Source organism: Camelus ferus, chromosome 21 (genome assembly GCF_009834535.1).
Source record: "Camelus ferus isolate YT-003-E chromosome 21, BCGSAC_Cfer_1.0, whole genome shotgun sequence".
NCBI classification, from domain to species: domain Eukaryota; kingdom Metazoa; phylum Chordata; class Mammalia; order Artiodactyla; family Camelidae; genus Camelus; species Camelus ferus.
In genome coordinates this window covers 13,079,392-13,098,706 of record NC_045716.1, presented here as the reverse complement: position 1 = coordinate 13,098,706, position 19,315 = coordinate 13,079,392, and the positions used below count along the sequence as shown (strand labels likewise).

Genomic DNA, 19,315 nt, shown 5'->3' with positions numbered 1-19,315 from the left:
ATTATGGTAAATGTAAAAATTAAGTATGTAAATGCAAAGTTCTAGAAGGTGACAAAGACAAATGAAATTTGATTTTTTATGAAACCAAGAGGAAGTTTCTTGGATTTGTTATCTAATGTAGTCTGTAATTATGTAGGTTTTCCTTTTTTTTTTTTTTTTAAGAGAAAGGAAAAAAAAAAAGAAACCTTTGCTCTGGACTCTGGAGGGGAAGGATTGCTTCCCTCATATGGAGCAGTGAAGAGAGCTTAGACTTTCCAGCCAGACATTCTTGAGCTTGAGTTTTGATTCTATCACTTAGAAGTCTTAGGTAAGTGATCTTCAATAAGATATTTGACTTCTCTAAGCTCTTGTTTCAACTATAAAATGGGGCTAATGATTGTACCTATCTCTTTGTAAAGAGCTGGGTATAGTCCTTGCCATGCAGCAAACTGTAAAATATGTTAGTTATTTGTGGTAGATTAATTTATGGAGATATTAATTGGCATTTTTTTCTTTTTGCTGCTATCAAATTGTCCAAAAGAAAAAGCTATATGTTCTGTGTTCGCAATATTTCCCCTCCCCTATTCCAAAGGAACAGCCAAGGTTTTGTGCTCCTAGTTTCAAGGGAGCTTTGTATTGTTTGGTGGGAGAGGGAGAGGAGAGGGTAGGTAGGAGATAGGCATAAACAGACATTGAGTTCTTCAAACTGAGAAGGGTACTGAACGTTGGGGGAACCCTGAGGGTCAGAGACCTCCTACTCTGCATCCCTGCACCCCCATTCATCCCACCCTTCCTGAAGCCTGGGAGAGAGTGGGATCTCAGAGGAATGGAAACACCCAGGAGGCTGAGCACAGGCAGCAGAGCTTCTGGGAACCTGCAGGCTGGGGCCGTGGGCATCTCAGGGTGAGCCTGTGGGCCAAGACCAGAGAGGCTCCTCAAGCATTTTTCTTTCCCTGCCTAAGATCTAGATCCTTAGACCTCTGTGTTATCCTAGCTGTAATGGTGAACGATGCTGGGGTGAGGAGTCCCTATTCTTTTTGGCAAGGGTCTGAGTTGGATTTAATTTGATTTAAAGAAAATACATAGGCTATATCAAATACCTATCACATTTTTATTCTTTTCTTATTTGGTTATTACTATATGACACTGGGGAGGTAGGTTATTTAACTTTCTTATTCTCAGCTTCCTCATCTGTGGAATGGGCAATAATAATAATATATAGCTCACAGAGCTGGTGCATGTGAGATTGAATGGGAGTGTTATCTCTGACAGTGGCTAGAACAGTCCATCACTGACTATTTTTATTGCTCTCTTTCTCTGTCTCTTGGGCATTCCTAGCTCTTGGCCTCCAGATAAGACACTTGAGCATTTGGAGCAAAATTTTCCTCTTCTGCTATTTGAATCCTACTTTGTCCTTCAAGTCCTAACATAAGCATGAGCCACTAATGCCTCCTCTGACCACTAGGCAGACTTCCTTTCTCAGAATTCGCAAAGCATTGATCTTGCTCAGTCCTTTCACACACCTGACATCTCCTGAGCACCCTCCAAGTGGCCGGCTTACTGGGGGGAGGTAGACAAAATCTGCCTTCTCAGAGCTCACATAAGCAGATTATCTCCATGTCTTTTTTTTTTTTCTCCAGAGTTTTCAAGGTTTTATTTACCACAAATAAAGGGTGCACATGAGCTGTTTATCCACTTTCCTCCCTGGGCAGCCTGGCGTTGGGGTCAGTGACTCTGACTGCCAGCTGGGCTGCCCTTTCCAGGATGGCTTTGCCGATTTTGGAGGAATTGCGCGCCATCTCAGAAAAGTAAGAGCTGTTGCACATCAGCAGCGCTTGCAGCCCCTGGACGTTGTGGAACAGGACCTTCTGGAAGCCTGTGGGCAGCCTGTGCTTTTTTTTCCTGTTGCCCTAAGAACCATTGTTGGGCATCAGGGTACGGCCCTGAAGGGTGGCCATGATGCTGGGTAGGAGATGCTGGCAGTGCTCGGGGAGAGCGCGCCCGTGTCTTTTTTTATGTAGATGTGTCACTTTCCCAAATACACTGTCTGCTTCCTAAGGTCAGAAGTGGTGTCTTTTATCTCAGTGTTATCTAGAGCAGTTCCTAAAGTACAGAAGATACACAATGTATTGAGTGAGTGTGCCTTTAGCCAGCAATTCCTCCTTCTCCCTTTGAAAAAACAAATATAATTAAATCCCCACTTCTGTCAATAACTCTGAAATTCCTGGGTGCTGTGATCCATACCACCCCACTCCAGCACAAACCAAGCTCGTACACGTTAGAATACACATGAACGATACAATCTTTTCAAGACAGGCTGATGAGGACTGTGGTGTGCAGTATGTGGCCTGGACCTGAACAGAGTGGGTATCTATAGGATTCTGGGAAGACGCTCCCACCAGGGACCCATTCTTTACCTGCTTTTGTCACCTGAGCTGGCTTCAGAGTTACTCTTAGACGTCTAGCAGAACAAAGAGTCAAAATTATTGGAGATTTCTACAACTCTGTGTTAGGGGTCAAGTAACAGTCCCCCGTACCTTTCCACGTTTGCTTCACAATCAAGAAAACAGAGCTATGTGTTTGAACGTTTTAACCATTATAATAACTGATACTTAAATAGCAATTAATGAACCCGTGTGGGAAGCCAGGGAAAGTTGCAAGGGACTCACAGCTCAAAGGGGTTGATGTGATGGTAAAAGTAGAGGAAAAGAGGAGATGTGATGAGACTAGTGACAAAGCTTGCTTAATATACTGTTAAAAATTCACATCGGCATCCTTGATTTAATTATTCAACAAGTATATGTTGAAGGTTTTGCATGTGCTGGAAAATGCAGTCACAGCCTCTCCCACACAGGAGCTTATAGCAGTGGTTCTTTTTATTTGTTTGTTTGTTTATTTACATATTCATTTATTCATTTTTGAAATGTTGTCAGTTTACAATGTTGTGTCAATTCCTGGTGTATTGCATAATGCTTCAATCATACATGTACATACATAAATTCCTTTTCATATTCTTTTTCATTATAAGTTACTACAAAATACTGAATATAGTTCTCTGTGCTATATATAATATAAACTTATTGTTTATCTATTTTATATATAGTAGTTAGTATCTGCTAATCCTGAACTCCCAATTTATCCCTCCACATCCCTTTTCCCCCACCGGTAACCATAAGTTTGTCTTCTATGTCTGTGAGTCTGTTTCTGTTTTGTAAATAAGTTTGTTTGTCTTTTTTTTACATTTCACATATAAGTGATATATGGTATTTGTTTTTCTCTTTCTGGCTCACTTCACGTACACACAAACTCTTAAGTCATCTCTAGTCAAAAACTATTGGTTTTGTATAAGCTATTTTCTGGGGAGAGTCATTATGATGGTGAAAATTATTATAATCGTTTATATTCCTATTTCAGTACATTACAGTTAGGGGAGAATCCAGGAGAGAAATGATGACGGCCAGAAGCAACGTTGTGATAGGACAAAGGGAGGCGGGCATATTCCAGAGATCTGAAGCCCAGTGGGGTCAACAGACGAGCACTGAGGTCTAACCAGTTCTCCCCAGGATCCTGGCCAGGGTGACTGACCTGATGGAGGTGCCATTCACCAATAACCATGGAAAACAAATTCTTACATAAATTCCTAGACTATTGATGGACAGGAATCATCCCAATCTGTTCAAATTTCTTAACTGAAATCTGTCTTCCTGTGAGGACTCTACTTCCCTCTCAGCCCTATGAGTGGGGCAGCGCATTCTTTCCCAGCCGGGATCCCTCCGAGGTGGGGGTGGGCTTCAGTGGTCTCACTCCACACTAATGCTGCAGGACCATCGCTCTTCTAATCCCCCCCCAACTCTACCACCCCTTCCCCTCCTCCTCTCTGTCACTTTAAGCCCTGTCTGAAGGATTTGATGACTGGCCTACTGTTGCCTTTCCTTCCCAAGTCCTGCCATCATCCTGGGTGACTATTGTGCCCAGCGGATAGTTCATCCACTCAGAGTCCTAGCAGGACATCCCTGGGAGGTTTTTTTTCATTAGCTGTAACTACCCTGCTGTAATTAGGATACACTACCACCAGGCTGGCAGGACACGTGGGTCCTGGGCTATGGTAGCAATATCCAGGTGTCTCACACATATCTGAGATCATGAGTTAAATTTTATTCATCTTAAGAATTAAATGAATTCATGTAAATCACTCACCATGGTGTCTGGCACAGAATAGTTACCCACTGAATCATAGTTATTATCATCACCACTATTATCATCAGGCTCCAGCCCCGCTCCCCACCAAGGGCATGTATTTACACACACACACTTCACCTAACAGAAGGAGAGCACTCTGTCTACCAACTTGTAGGGACATCCTGCCCCATCCTAGGGTCTTCTGCTCTCCCTCTGGTGAGTGCATCAGCTTTTAAGTAGCCTCAGGGCTTGCCTTGGTCCAGGGATTCTCTGAGTTTAGTGGACATAAGATTAGGCTGAGGAGATTTTTAAAAATGAAGCCCTCCTCTCAAATCAGATTTCACCCTTCTAGATTCCGAATCGGTACTTCTGGGAGGAGCAATAGGCATGTTTCTATTTTGCCTAATTTTTATCAAGTGCTCCCAGTGATCCTCATGCATGTGGCCTCAGGACCACACTTCTGAGAGCCAGCATCGCCCTGAACAACCAGCACGCACTGGCCCACATCTGTGACACTGGTGATGCTAATGGACAGAGGTCATGAGTCAGTACCTTTGGGAGCACTGCCCTACATACTTGTGTGTATTCTCTGACTTAATCTTACTAACAATCCTGTGAGGCATGCCATTATTAGGAGTAATAATGAGAAAAAATAATGAGAAAAGTTAAGCTTAGCAGAGGTCACATAACTAGCAAGTGGCGGGAGAAGGTTTGAATCCAGGCAGCCTGGCTCCAGATCCCTAGTGCTTATCCACTTCGGCTCCTTCCCCAAAGCCTGTTTAGACTTTTTCCATTTCAAGGTGAATGTTGAAGAGTTCACTTGCCTCAGCCTTATCTCTGCTCAGAGCAGTCTGATTGATCTCACCCCGTGACAGCAATAACCCCTTGGGATTTTTTTTTCCTTTTTGTTTAGCATCAGCCATGGAGCTCACAGACCCAATTCCCACCACTCCACTGCGCTCTAGCCACGTTACAACACAGCATCGCCTACATCCATTCTCTGCTCCTTCGCTAGTGCCGCTTCCTTTGTGTGGATGAAGATCTTGGTGGGACCTGACCTAATACTGCAGTGATGGGGCTCTGCTTCTGCGCCCACTGCCCGCGGCAACGCGCACAGCCTCCTGCTTGTGTTCGCCAAGAGAGACGTAACCCCCACTGAGGATCCACTTAGATCTCAGCCCCGGTCTTCCCTCCTCCCACCTCTGCCAGCTCATCCCCATCTCCTGGTTTTGAACTCACGTTTAAGTTTATTATTTCAGAAAGCCTACATTTACCCATTTAAATTCCCCACGTGCAAATGGCCTCTGTTTCTTTCATCTTTGTTTTCTCCCCTAAAATAAGCAGTGAAAAGAAAGAAAAATATCTTGACCATAGAGCATCCCCGGACAGAGAGCATGAATTCCTGCTGTTGTTCTATTTGGTTTTGTTTTAACTGTGTTTCCCTAGTAGGTGTCTCAAAAATCCCCGGGTCCCCTGCTTCAGTTCTGTCTTCAGCAATTGGCATACAAAACAAGTTTATACTGTATAGCACAGGGAACTATATTCAGTTCCTGCATTATTTTGTAGTCATCTATAATGAAAAAGAATATGAAAATGAATATATGTATGTATATGTATGACTAAAACATTATGCTGTGCACCAGAGATTGATACATTGCAAACTGACTATACTTCAATTTTTAAAAAATGAAAAAAAAAAAGGAAAAAAAGAAATGAGCATACAATAGTTCCCTTAGTTATAGTGTAGCCTCTGAAGTTTTATAGCTTGGCATTTCTGTGAGTTGAACTATAGCACCCAAAGCATAACTGTACTTTTCACTAGAGTCTATTGCTGTAAGAAAACTTTAAAGAAGTATTTTATGTCTTATTAAGAAATAATGCAGTGGTTTTTTTTCACACGCTTAAAGGTAATGTTTGAAAGTCAAGGTCTTTTACATTTTTATATTTTCCTGAGTCCCCAAATGAATGCCCATTTATAGTAAAACAACACTAGTTCTCCACAAAATGGACATGATTACTCCAATAGTTAACATCAATTATTGTAACAATGAAATAGTGCTGCTGTTTCCTTTTATAAATGGTTGTAAAATAGGATGATTTACCCATGTTCCCTCAGCTCCTTCTCCACTGTTGCATGCCACAGACTGAAATCTATGCTCACAAGTGTACATATGTTCTATATACACAACAAAGCACTACAATATTTGTGTAATGAAAACTTTAATGCCAAAAACAACATCAAAGACAAAAAAAAAAAAAAAAAAAAAGAATCAGCACAAACAATGCCACTGATTCCGAGAGTATTTCACTGTAAGCCAGTAGAGTGCTCTGAGAGGTAGGGACCACTGTCAGGACGGCGACATGGTGGCTCCTGTTTCCTGGTATCCAGCCATGCTTCAGGCAAGTGAAAATTCACACAGGTCCTCATGGATTCAAACAAATGCCTCAGAAGCTGAAGTAGGAGTGTTAATTCTCATGTCAATTACTCATAATTCAAATGGGTGTATATTGGGTTGACTATAGACATAAAAGACCCGGAGGGCTGCCCTATAAGTAGATACTCCCCTGTTCTGCCTATTTGGTGAGCCTACAGCTAGCAGTTTTAATTTTGACTTTCGACTACAGTTCCACTGCACAGAGAAATATCCTAGTATTCACCTTTAATCCATCCTCTTGGGGGTCCTCAAGCCTTGTCAAGGTGTTGCTTAGATATTAGGTCTGCTTTTGCCCACCAAAAATCTGTGAAATGGGTAGAGGTTAAATTGTATAATTTTTCTTTCAAATTTTCCTTTTTTCATATCTCGTTCTGCTAATATTTTCTGCCGCTACTGGGACTTGCCTGTATAACAGCAGCACCACATACTTGAAAAGCCTTCTGTTCCCCCTCTAATCAGCCCAGAGTCTCCTGTTACAGACGCTGAGGGTCAGGGGTGAGTATACGCCTTCCTCGGAGAACCACTGTCTCCAAACCCCAATGGGCTTGCACCAGCCTGGCCCCTTCTTGTACCAGCTGACTCTGCCATGCTGGACACCTGACTCACGCTGAGCCAATCAGCTCCTCTCTTCTGGAAGTCTGAAATGTGAGCCAAGAGGTTGCTATCAAGATGTCTACCAGGAAGCTCTGGGGTGGAGAGGCGCATACAAAGAGAAGCAGAGATGGCTGATCTGCAGAGAGAGGAGAAGGAAGCACAGGCCCAGACAGGAGAGAAAGGAGAAAGACAGAGACTAGGAGCCAAGGAGAGAGAGACTGTGCAGGGCTAACCGGCTCCTGACCCCTTCCTTCCTGAGACCTGGTTATTCACTTCCTCCTCACGTTCCATGAGGTGACCCCCAGTTCTTAAACCCATGTTCTCTTTTTTAAAGAATAGACTACTTTGCTAAAGCTAGATTGAAGAGGGTTTCTATTACTTTCAACCCAAAGTAACTTGACTAAAATACTCCCTAAGGGAATATGTCTTCGTGTTTAGCAGTCTTCTCATCTATAACCCGGGGGTACTGAGTCTACCCTCAGGCACTTAATCCCTGGAGACACTGCGAGGCCCTCAGTCAACTCCCTGTGCGCGGTTCTCTCTGTGCCCACGGCTCCACTGGCCATCTCTGCTGCCTCTGTCCACTTTTCCTAAGACGTCCTCTTCTCCTTGGCAGCCTTTACACTGGGACAGTGGGTCCCAAGTGCCACCTCTTCCGTTTTGTTTTGACATAAACACAATTCCCTTTGAGAATTTTTTTTTGTAAAAAATTCCCATTTAGGCAGTTAGGAAAAACAGAGCCGGAGAGTGGATTTTTTAAAATACACAGGAGGAGAACAACACATAAAGTGAGATGTTACGCATTCCAAGGTCCTCATGTTGTTTAAGAGGAGGAGAGTGATACAGATGGATAGACTTTAAGTCTGAATGCTAAAAATGTCAGGGGGACCACAAAACAGCAACAGAATATATGACTTAAGTCCCTGACTTTGTTCATCGTTAAGTCAGAACAGTAGGGAGTTTCTACAGCTGCCTGTGATGAGTATCTCTCGCCTTAGAGCTGCCAGCCTGAAACAGCAGACAGTGAGCTTCAGTGACGGTCCCGCAGGTGGCTGACTTTTAACACAGGTTCAATTTGCAGATGTGCAGGTCTCTTATGTGACTTAAGGACATGTATTAGAAGAGTTGGAGTTTACAGTAAGATTTTGGGGAAACTTCAAGTACTCTGACCCTGCAATCCCCAACCCCTCTTTCTCTCTCTTATGAGATGGTCCTGCCTGGCTTGAAAACTCTAGGATGACCGCATCGGAGGCAGATAATTTGCAAAAGGGTTCCAGTTCTCTCTGTGCCCCACACCTACCACTTCTCATTGCCTCTAGATCCTTAACAATACTCACTCTCAGCATAGCCAGGGGTCAAGTTGCAAAGTCAAATCCAAAATGCTTAAACAGCAAGCAAATGGCAATATTTTGCTAATTTATATTGGCAAAACCCCAGGAAACAAGTGCTAGAATAAAATCTGAGGATGTTGGTCCAGTGAGGGAGCAATGTAATTTTAGCGTGAGCTGAATGCTTTGATATGTTGATTCAGTACGGGTGTGAACAGCTGGGACTTGTGTACTCAGTAGGATGACTGAAACCTGAACTCAATCATGACCACTGATGACAGAACTAGAGACATAGGTTTTCCTTGATTTAATGTAGAAGTAATGCAAAGACAGGGTGGTAAGAATGTTGGAATGAATTTCTCACGTGTAACCTGCTCATTCATGTCCTAATTATGTCCCCTGGGAGGACTAGAGGATGTTCTTTACCAAGAAATACAACAGTGAAAAGGGGATCACCATCCTTGGAAAGTGTTTTGATGGCCGACCTCTGTAGTGCAGGGATGGAGTGGGGAGACGTTCCACTGGAATATACTCCTTGATTTCTGTACGGATGTAGGGATGTCCAAGATGTCAAAAGCCAAACAGAAGCACTCGATTGACCAGAGGCAATGTGAATATGGTAACCATAACAAGCAGCAAGAACCAAGTGATCATCTGAACGAACTGACCCACAGAGATCTTGGGCGGGAGCAACTGATGATGGGTCTTTAAGTCAGGAATAGATGGGCAGATCATTAAGGTTCTACTTGATTGATATTACCAACACAACCCTAAGTATAGTTAAAAAAAAAAAAAAAAAGAAGGAGGAGGAGGAGGGGAAGTGGAAGGGGAAGGAGCAGGAGAAGGAGAAGGAGAAAAGAAAACAAACAAACCCCGGATTGTGTCAGCAGGGGAGCCATAGCCCCTCCTCTCAGAGATCTGAGTCAGTTCACAGATCCTGAACCCCTTGAAGGAGGGAGAAGCTGGGTAGCCTTGCGGATGGGCAATTTGGCCAAATTATTAGCAGTTTCAAGATCAGTCTTTCTGCATGCTATTCTATAGTGCAGAAAGAACTCATTCTGAGACAGAAGACACAGTTAAATCAAATTATAACTGATGCAGTATACAAATTTGAACAATATTGATTCTCTCCCATAATCCAGATCATTCATTCACAAGTGTCCCCACATCAAGCAGGTATTAGCATTCACTGCCAATATACATCATTTGAAATTTCACATGCAGGGGAACAAAGGGAGTTTTCCACAGGCTCTTCTTCAGAAAATCCAATTTTCTTCTCTCTTTTCATACGGCCATGTGTTTTCTCTTGTTCCACAATGCACCAGAGGACAACACCAAGTTCAAATAATGTAAGTAACAAGGAAGTAGATTTTACCTCGGTCTAAGCTCTATCATTAGAGTTTCATAAAAGGTATAGGCTATTTAGAGACAGTAAGCTTCTGCTTAACAAGTTTTTTGTTTGTTTGCTTATTTGTTTTTGAAGAATTATACATTTACTTGATAAGGTTGCCAAGAAAGGATATGGTATGGCTTACAATACACCTACATGGTGGAGCCTCTACCTGCCTCTCCAAACCCTTCTCAGGTCCTTCCACTCCAGTCACACTGGTCTTATTGCTCTTCCTAAAATGTGACAAACCCACTGTCTTCTCTGGGCCTGACTATCCGATGCCTGGAATGTTCTTCCTCCAAAATTTCTCATGGATATTCCCTCCTATCAGCATGCCTCTGCACGAGTGTTATCGCCACAGATAGTGCTCTTCTGATCACTCCACGTATACAGTGTGCTCTCCAGCCCCTAAACACACACACATACACACCTCTTTCCACTTAATTTGCTTAATGTTCTGCACAGAATTTATTCATGTCTGAGTTCATAAATTTTGTGTTTACTGGCTTATTTCCTGTCTTCTCCATTACAGTATAAGCTCCAACATGAAAGGAATCTTGCCCTTTTAAATCACTGCTATGTCCTTATACCTAAAAGTTTCTGGTATCATAATAGATGCTGGAAGAAAATGTTTGTAGAATGAGTAAATTTCTTTAATAACCAGTTGTTTGTTCTCAGAACTGAATCTTGGCAAACTTGGAGAGTAGACGATTTGATTTGCTGGTTTTAACATCCTATGCCCAATCTGGTCAAAAATGAACTCCCCCCATCGAGTTCCAGGTATTAGTCTATCCCAAGGACCAGCTTTATAAATCAGATAATTGTTGCATGATGGTTCTTGCATGGGCACTGAAAACACTTTGTCAGTGTCTAAATACCTCTTTCTAATGTGTGAGTGCTTGAAATTGTACTTTTAAAGATTCATTTTTTTGTATGCTCAAAGGATTTTAGTCTTAAAGTCCTCTAATAAATTGATGAATTGGAGGCTACAGAGATACCTGGGTTAGTTGTTAGATTTTAAATTTAAATAAAAATACCCTTCTAATAGGAAATCATCATACCTTGTCTAGGAAAATTTTGGAAAGGGACAAAAGTTTTCGGAGGGTAGATGGGAAAGAACTGACTCAGTTCTGGATAGGGTGGCCTGGCACTTCTCTATCAAGGCCAGCTCATAGAGAATGATATAATATAATCTTATACTAAGATGTAAATGAGAGATTAAGCAAATTTGTGGCCTGTTGCCCTATGTAGAAGCAATTGAAATTTTAGATGAAATTGGACAGATGGTTAACATACATTTTGAGGGGCAGGGGGGTCCTGCCTTGTATCACTGAAATCATGTTTTGGAATTTTACTGTCAATCTCTGTTGTAAAAAAAGGTGTGAGTGTTGTTTTGTAATAAAATGAATGCTTGGCAGATAGCAGGTGTTTAAATTTTGACATTCATTTAGATGAATGAATGGACAGTGATAACTGGAATGAGCGAAGTTGACTTAAATGTTGCTTCAGAGAAAGAGATGATTAAATCCAGTTCCAAGATTCAGGAAAAGCCTTTTTTGAGGCAGGTAGAGACCTATGGAAGGGGAAATAATCCAAGGGAGATCATTCCAGCTAGGGAAAGGCACAGGGGCTGGAGAATCTTTATTTTTAAAAAGTGCCAGGTTGAGTCTGAAAAGGGACAGGTTTAAGAATGAGTTTCAAGCAGACAGAACAGCAAGAGTAAGGGCTCAGAGGTAGGACTGAGTGCAGGTGGGTAGGGCTGGGAGGGATTTGTTGGAAATGAGGCCAGAAAGGAAGATTTGGGAGATGCCCTAACATCAAAGCCTATCATTTTGAGGCAGCGGAATCCAAAGCATTGGTTAAGTCGTTTGCCAAGGATGCACAGAACAGCGTTGCAAAAGAGGATTTCGCACTGGGTTTCCAGTGTTGTTTCCACTATACCATGTACTTAGGTAATAGCTAGACCAGGAAAGTCTTGAATGTCCGAAAGATGAAATTTTGGGTAGGAGTCTTAGTCAATAGTAGCTCAATGTCCACTTCAAAGTCTTGTAGAACTTGATGCTGGATCTCCTAAGCTCTAAGTGACTTAAAAATTTTGGCCTCAGGGGGTGGGTAGGAAGGGACAGACTGGGATTTCAAAATGTAGAATAGATAAACAAGATTATACTGTATAGCACAGGGAAATATATACAAGATCTTGTGGTAGCTCACAGCGAAAAAAAATGTGACAATGAATTATACGTATGTTCATATATAACTGAAAAATTGTGCTCTACACTGGAATTTGACACAACACTGTAAAATGACTGTAACTCAATAAAAAAAAATGTAAAAAAAAAAAAAAGATAAAAAAAATTTTGGCCTCAACAGAAGAATGTAGAGCACCTCCTTCCTCTCTACGATTCGGCAACACGCGAGATAATTCACTGCTTTGTAAGGTCCATACCGACCACGTGGGACTCACCTTCTCCAACACTGGAGTCCGTTAAAATGCCGCGCCATCCAGTAAGTTCAGGGGGCGGTGCGCCCCTGACCACACCCTCTGCTGCGGAAGCCTCGCCCACAGCAACTTCTCCCCTCCTTTACTCTGGTGCGTCGTGACGTAAGACGTGGGTCACGCAATATTGGCAACTGGGCCCGGAAGCAAAAGGCCGAGGGGCGGAGAAGAAGGCGGAAAGGAGGGCCCGCGTCCGGGTCGGCCGGCAGGGGGCGGGGCGGGGCGGGGCGGGGCCGGGCATGGTAACGGCTCGGAAGCCGAGGGGGCTGGGCCGGAGGGAGGCGGAGGGACCGGTGTCGGCCGCCGCTGGCGCTGCCGCCGCTGCTTCAGTCTGTTCCCTGTGGCCCACGCGGGCCCTGTCGCGGCCATGATGATCCACGGCTTCCAGAGCAGCCACCAGGACTTCTCCTTCGGGCCCTGGAAGCTGACGGCGTCCAAGACCCACATCATGAAGTCAGCGGATGTGGAGAAGTGAGGCTCCGGGGCTGGGATCGGGCGCGGGCGCGGGCCGGGGAGCTGGGCCTGGGCGGGAGGCAGGGCGAGCTCCGCGCAGCCCCAGCCCTTCTGGGACTGAGGCTGGGTCCCTCCGGACCGGACCTTTGAATGACAACACCAGGGAATATTCCTGTTACCACCGCCTGTCCTTCGGTTCGGGTTCTTCAGGAACAGCCTTCGTGAAATTGTCACTCCGCCTGGGTTTGAGCAGAGCGTGACTCTTCCTGTGAACTTTGCCCTCCCGTTGGGTCTCTACCTGCCCCAACCTGCGCCACCTTTAGACTCTTTCTTTCTGGATGTCTCTGACCTGTGGGGTTTTTTGGGGGGGGGGGGTAATAACGGTGATGATATAAAGGCTTGGTTTTTAGCATGTCTGGTGCTGTGCCAGGCATTTGAGATGCAGAAGACGAAAGATAGCCTCAAGAATTCAGTCTTCTGAGAGAGACAGACAATTACAATATTGTGTGAATTGATAGACGTGTATGTGCAGGGTTATTTGAGATTGTTTAGGGGAACAAGGCGTCCGGGAAATTGGGATGACTGAACTGGATCTTGATAAAGTCGGTAGGATGGGGTGGTAGTGGGGACATGTGTAAAGCCGGAAGGCCAGGGAGAGTGACAGCTGTGATGCGTTTGTGATGCCTGAACTGAATCATGACAAAGTTTTAGGGGGAGGGGTCAGGGGGTACGTGTCAAGCTGGGAGGTCAGAGAGAGTGGGTGGGAGCCTTGGAGAACTGTTTCTGTGTGATTGGAGCGTGAGGTATCAGAGGGGGAGTATTATAGTGATGATAAGCAAGTCAGGTAGGCCCCTGGGGAGTGGAGATACCACTGAGAGAACTTTTATGCTAGGCCAAGGAATTTTGAATTTTATATGACTGCCACAGGGTGTCATTTTATAGAAAGGAGCGACATTATAAGATGTACACTCAGAAAGATTTCTCTGGGGATGATTTGGAGAATGGATTGGAGGGCTGCAGGACTGGATAAGGAGGAGGAAGGAAAAAGGAGGAATCTATACTATTGGCAGTATTTCTGACTTCGGCTATTGTATGGAAAGCATTGCGGTTGGATAAGGTGGGGAACCCAGGAGGAGGAGTAGACTGGGGGCAGGTGTTGGATAGAGGATGAGTTTAGTTTGTTGAAATATGAGTTGTATCTGGGTTATAAACTGGAGATTTGGATATATCTAACTTGGACCTTAAAAAAGGTAACTTGTCTGTGGATTTACATTTGGGAACCTTCAGTTTATAGTTGATACGTGGAACCTTGGGAGTTAATTAAGATCATCTAGAAGTTATCCAGAAGAAAAGGGAAAGGTCATGAGATGGAACCCTAGGAAGCACTGGTATTTTAAGATTCAGGCAGAGGTTAGTGACCAAGGAAGAGAGGAGAGTCATGAAAGGATGATGAACTTCCTAATTTAAAAATCAAAAAAGTGACATTCTTGCAGAGTCACTAAAAATTAAGAAAATACAGAAAGGGGAAAAAATTCCCTTTATTTCACCACAGATTGAGGAGTTATTCAGTTTTCCTCTCCTTATAACTTTCTCTGTTACATATTGCACTGTATATAATTGTACTGTATATAAAATAGTCAGCTTCAAATTGTGGTTACCTGTACAATTTACTTGCACCTCTCCAGGAGGTGTTAGATGCATGGAGAGGTTTAAAGGAATCAAATTCCAGATCTTCAGTCTCTTTATTATTTCTAAAATAGATCTACCTGAGTGTACTTAGTCCTCCTTTCTTATGACGAAAGAAAGGCTTATCCTCCCCCATCCTAAATTTTTCCATGATACCTTGCCCTAAGGTATTTTGTTTTATTGTGTTAAGAACACTTAACATGAGCTCTACCCTCCTAACAAGGTTGTAAGTGTACAATACATTATTACTGACTGTAGGTAAAGAGTTGTGCAGTAGATTTCTAGAGCTTATCTTGCTTGACTGAAACTTTATGTCTGTTGATTAATAACTCATTTCTTGCTTCCCTTTAGCACCATTTCACTCTTTGATTCTATTAATTTGACTATTTTGGATATGTCATATAGGCGAAATCATGTGGTATCTGTCTTTCTGTGACTGGTTTATTTAACTTAGGATAATGTCCTAAAGGTTCATCTGTATTGTCACATACTGCAGAATTTCCTTCTTTTTTTAAGGCTGCATAGTATTCCATCATATGTATAAACCACGTTTTCTTTATCCATTTATCTGTTTATGGACATTTGCATGGTAGTGTCAATCTTTCGATTTTAATATTTTTTATTTCCTAATAACAAAAAATAAATGTAAATTTATAATGAAATTTAAAGTTATTAGATATCATCCTAAAGATGTGCAACTTAAAATGTTAGATCACTGATATGTGCACATATACATAAACACACAGGTGTAATAAACATAGAGTGTGTCTGTTTTTTTTCTTTACTGTTGTATCATAAGCATTTTTCTACATTATTATATCCTCCCTTTAAACATTTTTAATGATTCATAATATTTCATACAGATATACTATAGTTTACATAACCATTTATTTCCTTATAATTAGACATTCAGAGTATTTCTTTTTAACTATTAAAAATAAGATGATTATGAGTATTAATGTGTATAGTTGTGTTTTTTTCCTGCATTGGAGATTTTTTCTTTTTTCTTTTTAATTTTTTTTCAGAGGGGAAGATAGGAGATTATTTCTTTATTACAGATTTCCCAAAGCTGATACTTTGAGTCAAAGAATATAAATTTGATTAAAGTCTTGGTACTTCGTTCTTAATTTTTGCCCCAGGGTGAAATGTAAATTGATGCAATCAAAATCCTGGTGAGCACGTGCTGGTTTCCCTCATCAGTGTGGGTGCTTCTTCTTTCTTTATCACCACCTTTTTAAACGTGCAACAAGTTAAGAATTTTACTGGAAATTGTGTTTACCTAGAAGAAACAGGATCTTCAACTACTATCTTTTCTTCATGGCTATAATTAATATAATTGTTGTGTTAGAACAAAAATTTCACCAGGATAGGAAGCTTATGGAAACATGGGCTTATGGTGCTTTAAGTCCTCTCCTGGGCCGTCATAATGGAATTGGAATTCATCTTTATTCTTGAAAGTTGTGTGGCTTTGATGACCCAAGAATGAAATAGATGTTTCTAATAAGAATCAATATATTTTTCCATTTAAAGCTTAAATATTTTAATTGGTTTATGCAGGTTTTTTTGCTTGTTTTTAATATATGTACAAGGCTAGATGGGTGTGTCTGATTGGAAATACATTTAAAGCAATTGGAAAGAGGATAACTGTGGTCCTGGGATACGCATAGATCCTTTGTTAGCTTTATATAAGAATATATTCTTTAATAAAGTATTTTACCTTACCTAACAAGTATAGCTATGTAGCTGTTCAAAAATCTAGAAATCTTAGAAAAGAAAAAGGAAAAGAAAGCCTTTGAATCTGCTTCAGTAGCTATCATAGATCAGTTGCACTAGAATCCTGTACTTTGTTCAGACTCCCGTAGAACTTCACTCAAAGCATATTTAAACTTTTGACTCTTTGTCTATTTTATGATTATAACTATACTGGAAATGTAAGGAAGGAAAAAGGTTCCCTACAGTCTCTTTGCCCTAGTAAATGAATTATTATTGTTTTTCATGTTCTCTGTTTACTCATTATGCAATTTTAAGAAATGTGATTGTTTGCTTTTCCAGCCTATGTTAGATTAGAAGTCAAATAAAATGGGATGAGGGTGTGTCTAGAGCAGCTGGAGATAAAGATACTCAATTGAACTTGAAGACATTAGTCTGACAAGATTGTTAAATGTAATGATCTCTGATCATCAAGAAAAGGTAAAATAGCACTTTGTATTTTCTGTGTAAGAACACAGAGAAGTCTGTAATACATTTTGAAAGTTTTCCAGTCAATAAAATAAAAAAAAAATGGTACGTAAGTTAACTGGAAAGTCACTTCCATGGAACTTCTGTGTTAATTATGCTTTCAGGTTGCAAGGAATGGAGACCCTCCCAGCTTGCCTCAAGGTGTGAGAATTTAATAGTACATGAGGACATAATTAAATGCAGGAATTAGCTCAGAAAATGAACAGCAGTTCTTGTGGCCCCAACTACTATAGAAGTCTCTACTCTTAGAGACTTATTTCTTAGTCTTATTTCTCAGTCTCTGCTTTGCTCTGTCTGCTTCTCTGCTGTTACTTAAAATTTTCGCTCTCTCTTCCTTTTTACCTCATGGCTCTATGTCATGCCATGTCTCTTGGTCTGTGCTTCATTTAACTGTCATTCAGACTTATGAAAAGAGAGATCAGAGTAAGTTTAATTGGCCATTATTCAATTTGGCATGATTGTATTGGGCAGAGTTCTCAGGCTAAAATTCAGGGGCTCCTGCCAACACGTAGATAATTGCCTTTGGTTGAGAAGCTGAACTTTCATCTCTAAATTGAAAGTCCTGGTCATAACTGAGGGGATAGGGTCATAAGGCATGGCAACCTGTGCGAGGAGCTACTTTTTTTGAAGTAACTAGCAGCCACTTTAAAATCTTCATACCAAGGGTTATAAGAGAGAATGGATGATGAAAGCATTTATAAACTTTACAAATCTATCATGTTATTAAAACATTTATTAGTTAACTCATTTAGGAGTAGGAGGTATTCTGTGGGGATCAAAAGGAAACAAAAGTGCCAACCAACAGTGATGTAAAATAATCCTGCTAACTTTTGGTTCTGCATAGGTTAGCTGATGAATTGCATATGCCATCTCTCCCTGAAATGATGTTTGGAGACAACGTTTTAAGGATCCAGCATGGTTCTGGCTTTGGGATTGAGTTCAATGCTACAGATGCATTAAGATGTGTGAACAACTACCAAGGAATGCTTAAAGTAGCCTGTGCTGAAGAGTGGCAGGAAAGCAGGTGAGAATCTAATCAGTTAAAGGTTAAACAAAAAGAAAAGAGTTGAACAGATATTCAGTTGTGACATGTGTGTTTTATTAGAATGAAGGACTGATATTATTATTAAACTTGATGGTTGGATCATTCTAGAGTTCGTTTTTCTCATCCATAAAATAGAGATTAGTTTACCCCACTCTTGAATACTTCTTCAATTAAACTGAATTACAATTGAGTTGAGCTATGTAGTGCTTACTTTTTTGAGCTTTCAGTGTTCTTTAGTGAAGAGGCATTACACTGTGTACTTTAATGTTCCTGTTTTTGAAGAAAAATGTTTACTTGCGATTTGCATTGAAAATTTGAGAAGCATTGAAATTAAGAAAAATGTGTTTTCTTTTATAATCAGATCAGCAGTTATTTACTTTGTGCCTAGTATGTAGTAGATTCTTTGAAAAAAGTGTAAGCCTTTAAACCATGTCCTCAGGCACTGTACAGACTAGTTGGAGAGACTACATTAGTATATGACAAATTAAATAACAATAAATGTCCAAAAAAACTAATAAAGATCTTGTATAAGTGAATTATGACAAGCATATGTCTTTAGTAGGATATTTTATATTATTTGTAGAATGTCATTTGGTGTGTTACATGTATACAGATGATCTGTATTCTGCATCACTGAACCTGATCCTTCTCATTTTGGTATTTGAGGACGGAGGGTGAACACTCCAAGGAGGTTATTAAACCGTATGATTGGACCTATACAACAGATTACAAGGGAACATTACTTGGAGAATCACTTAAGTTAAAGGTAAATCTTATTTTTTGTTTTTATGAGTCATTAATGGTCTTGGACAGTCTGAGAGTGAGAACTTTCTAGCAATGGGTTGTTTTTTCCGGCTGCTTTCATGCTGCGTACTTTGTGTTGTGGGAGGCTTCAGAACCTAATGTGAAGGGATCTTGCCTGTTGATTATCAGCACAAAATAAAGGAAGGCTGTAGTGGAACAATTTTTATTAAAAATGTGATTGGGAGCAATGGCAGACTGCCTTAATGTTATCATTATCACTGTCAAGAAGCATTAATATTTATATCTGGTTTTGGTGTAATATGTTAGGTGATTTAGACAGAACCGGCTAGCTAGTAGCTTACAATTTTACAGATAAAGATAATGTGGGCAGGTAGGACTTCTGGTCAGACAACTTAGGTTTTTGTCTCGCCTGCGCTATGTGTGAACCTGGTATGACTTTAAGCAAGTTACTTAATCTGTCTGATTCTGTTTTATCAGTAAGTTGGATAAACAGAAATATCTACCTCACAGCAGAGTTTTGGTATGAGATAATCTATAGGAAAGCTGTTAATAAAATCTGAAGCTCTGTGTTAATGTTCAGTTGTGTCTGTGTAAACCCTGCTTAGCTAGAGATTCACTTCATGGTAATGACACTAGGAAGGGGAGTTGATAGTTCTTATATGTGGAGCCATGGACGCGGCAGAGAATAGACAGAAGTCCCTCCATTACAGTCTAGTGCAGGAGGAA

The 19,315-nt window shown here is 41.2% G+C and overlaps 1 protein-coding gene and 1 long non-coding RNA gene across 3 annotated transcripts in view; both read left to right on the top strand.

Moving 5' to 3' along the window:
- The first annotated feature begins 240 nt into the window (after positions 1-240).
- LOC116658658 lies at positions 241-6,425 on the top strand. The gene is made up of 2 exons (XR_004313888.1): positions 241-307; positions 5,072-6,425. It is a non-coding gene; the product is annotated as an uncharacterized LOC116658658 (long non-coding RNA).
- A 6,217-nt stretch (positions 6,426-12,642) lies between these two features.
- The window catches only part of TIPRL (TOR signaling pathway regulator), a 28,442-nt gene continuing 21,769 nt past the window's right edge, over positions 12,643-19,315 (top strand). The window contains exons 1-3 of one of the 2 annotated variants that reach the window (XM_014567057.2): positions 12,643-12,873; positions 17,624-17,803; positions 18,491-18,590. In XM_014567057.2, the coding sequence (XP_014422543.1) occupies positions 12,770-12,873; positions 17,624-17,803; positions 18,491-18,590 (384 nt within the window). In that variant the 5' untranslated portion in view covers positions 12,643-12,769. The remainder of the gene's footprint in view (positions 12,874-17,623; positions 17,804-18,490; positions 18,591-19,315) is intronic. The other variant, XM_006193975.3, reaches the window with a different exon arrangement.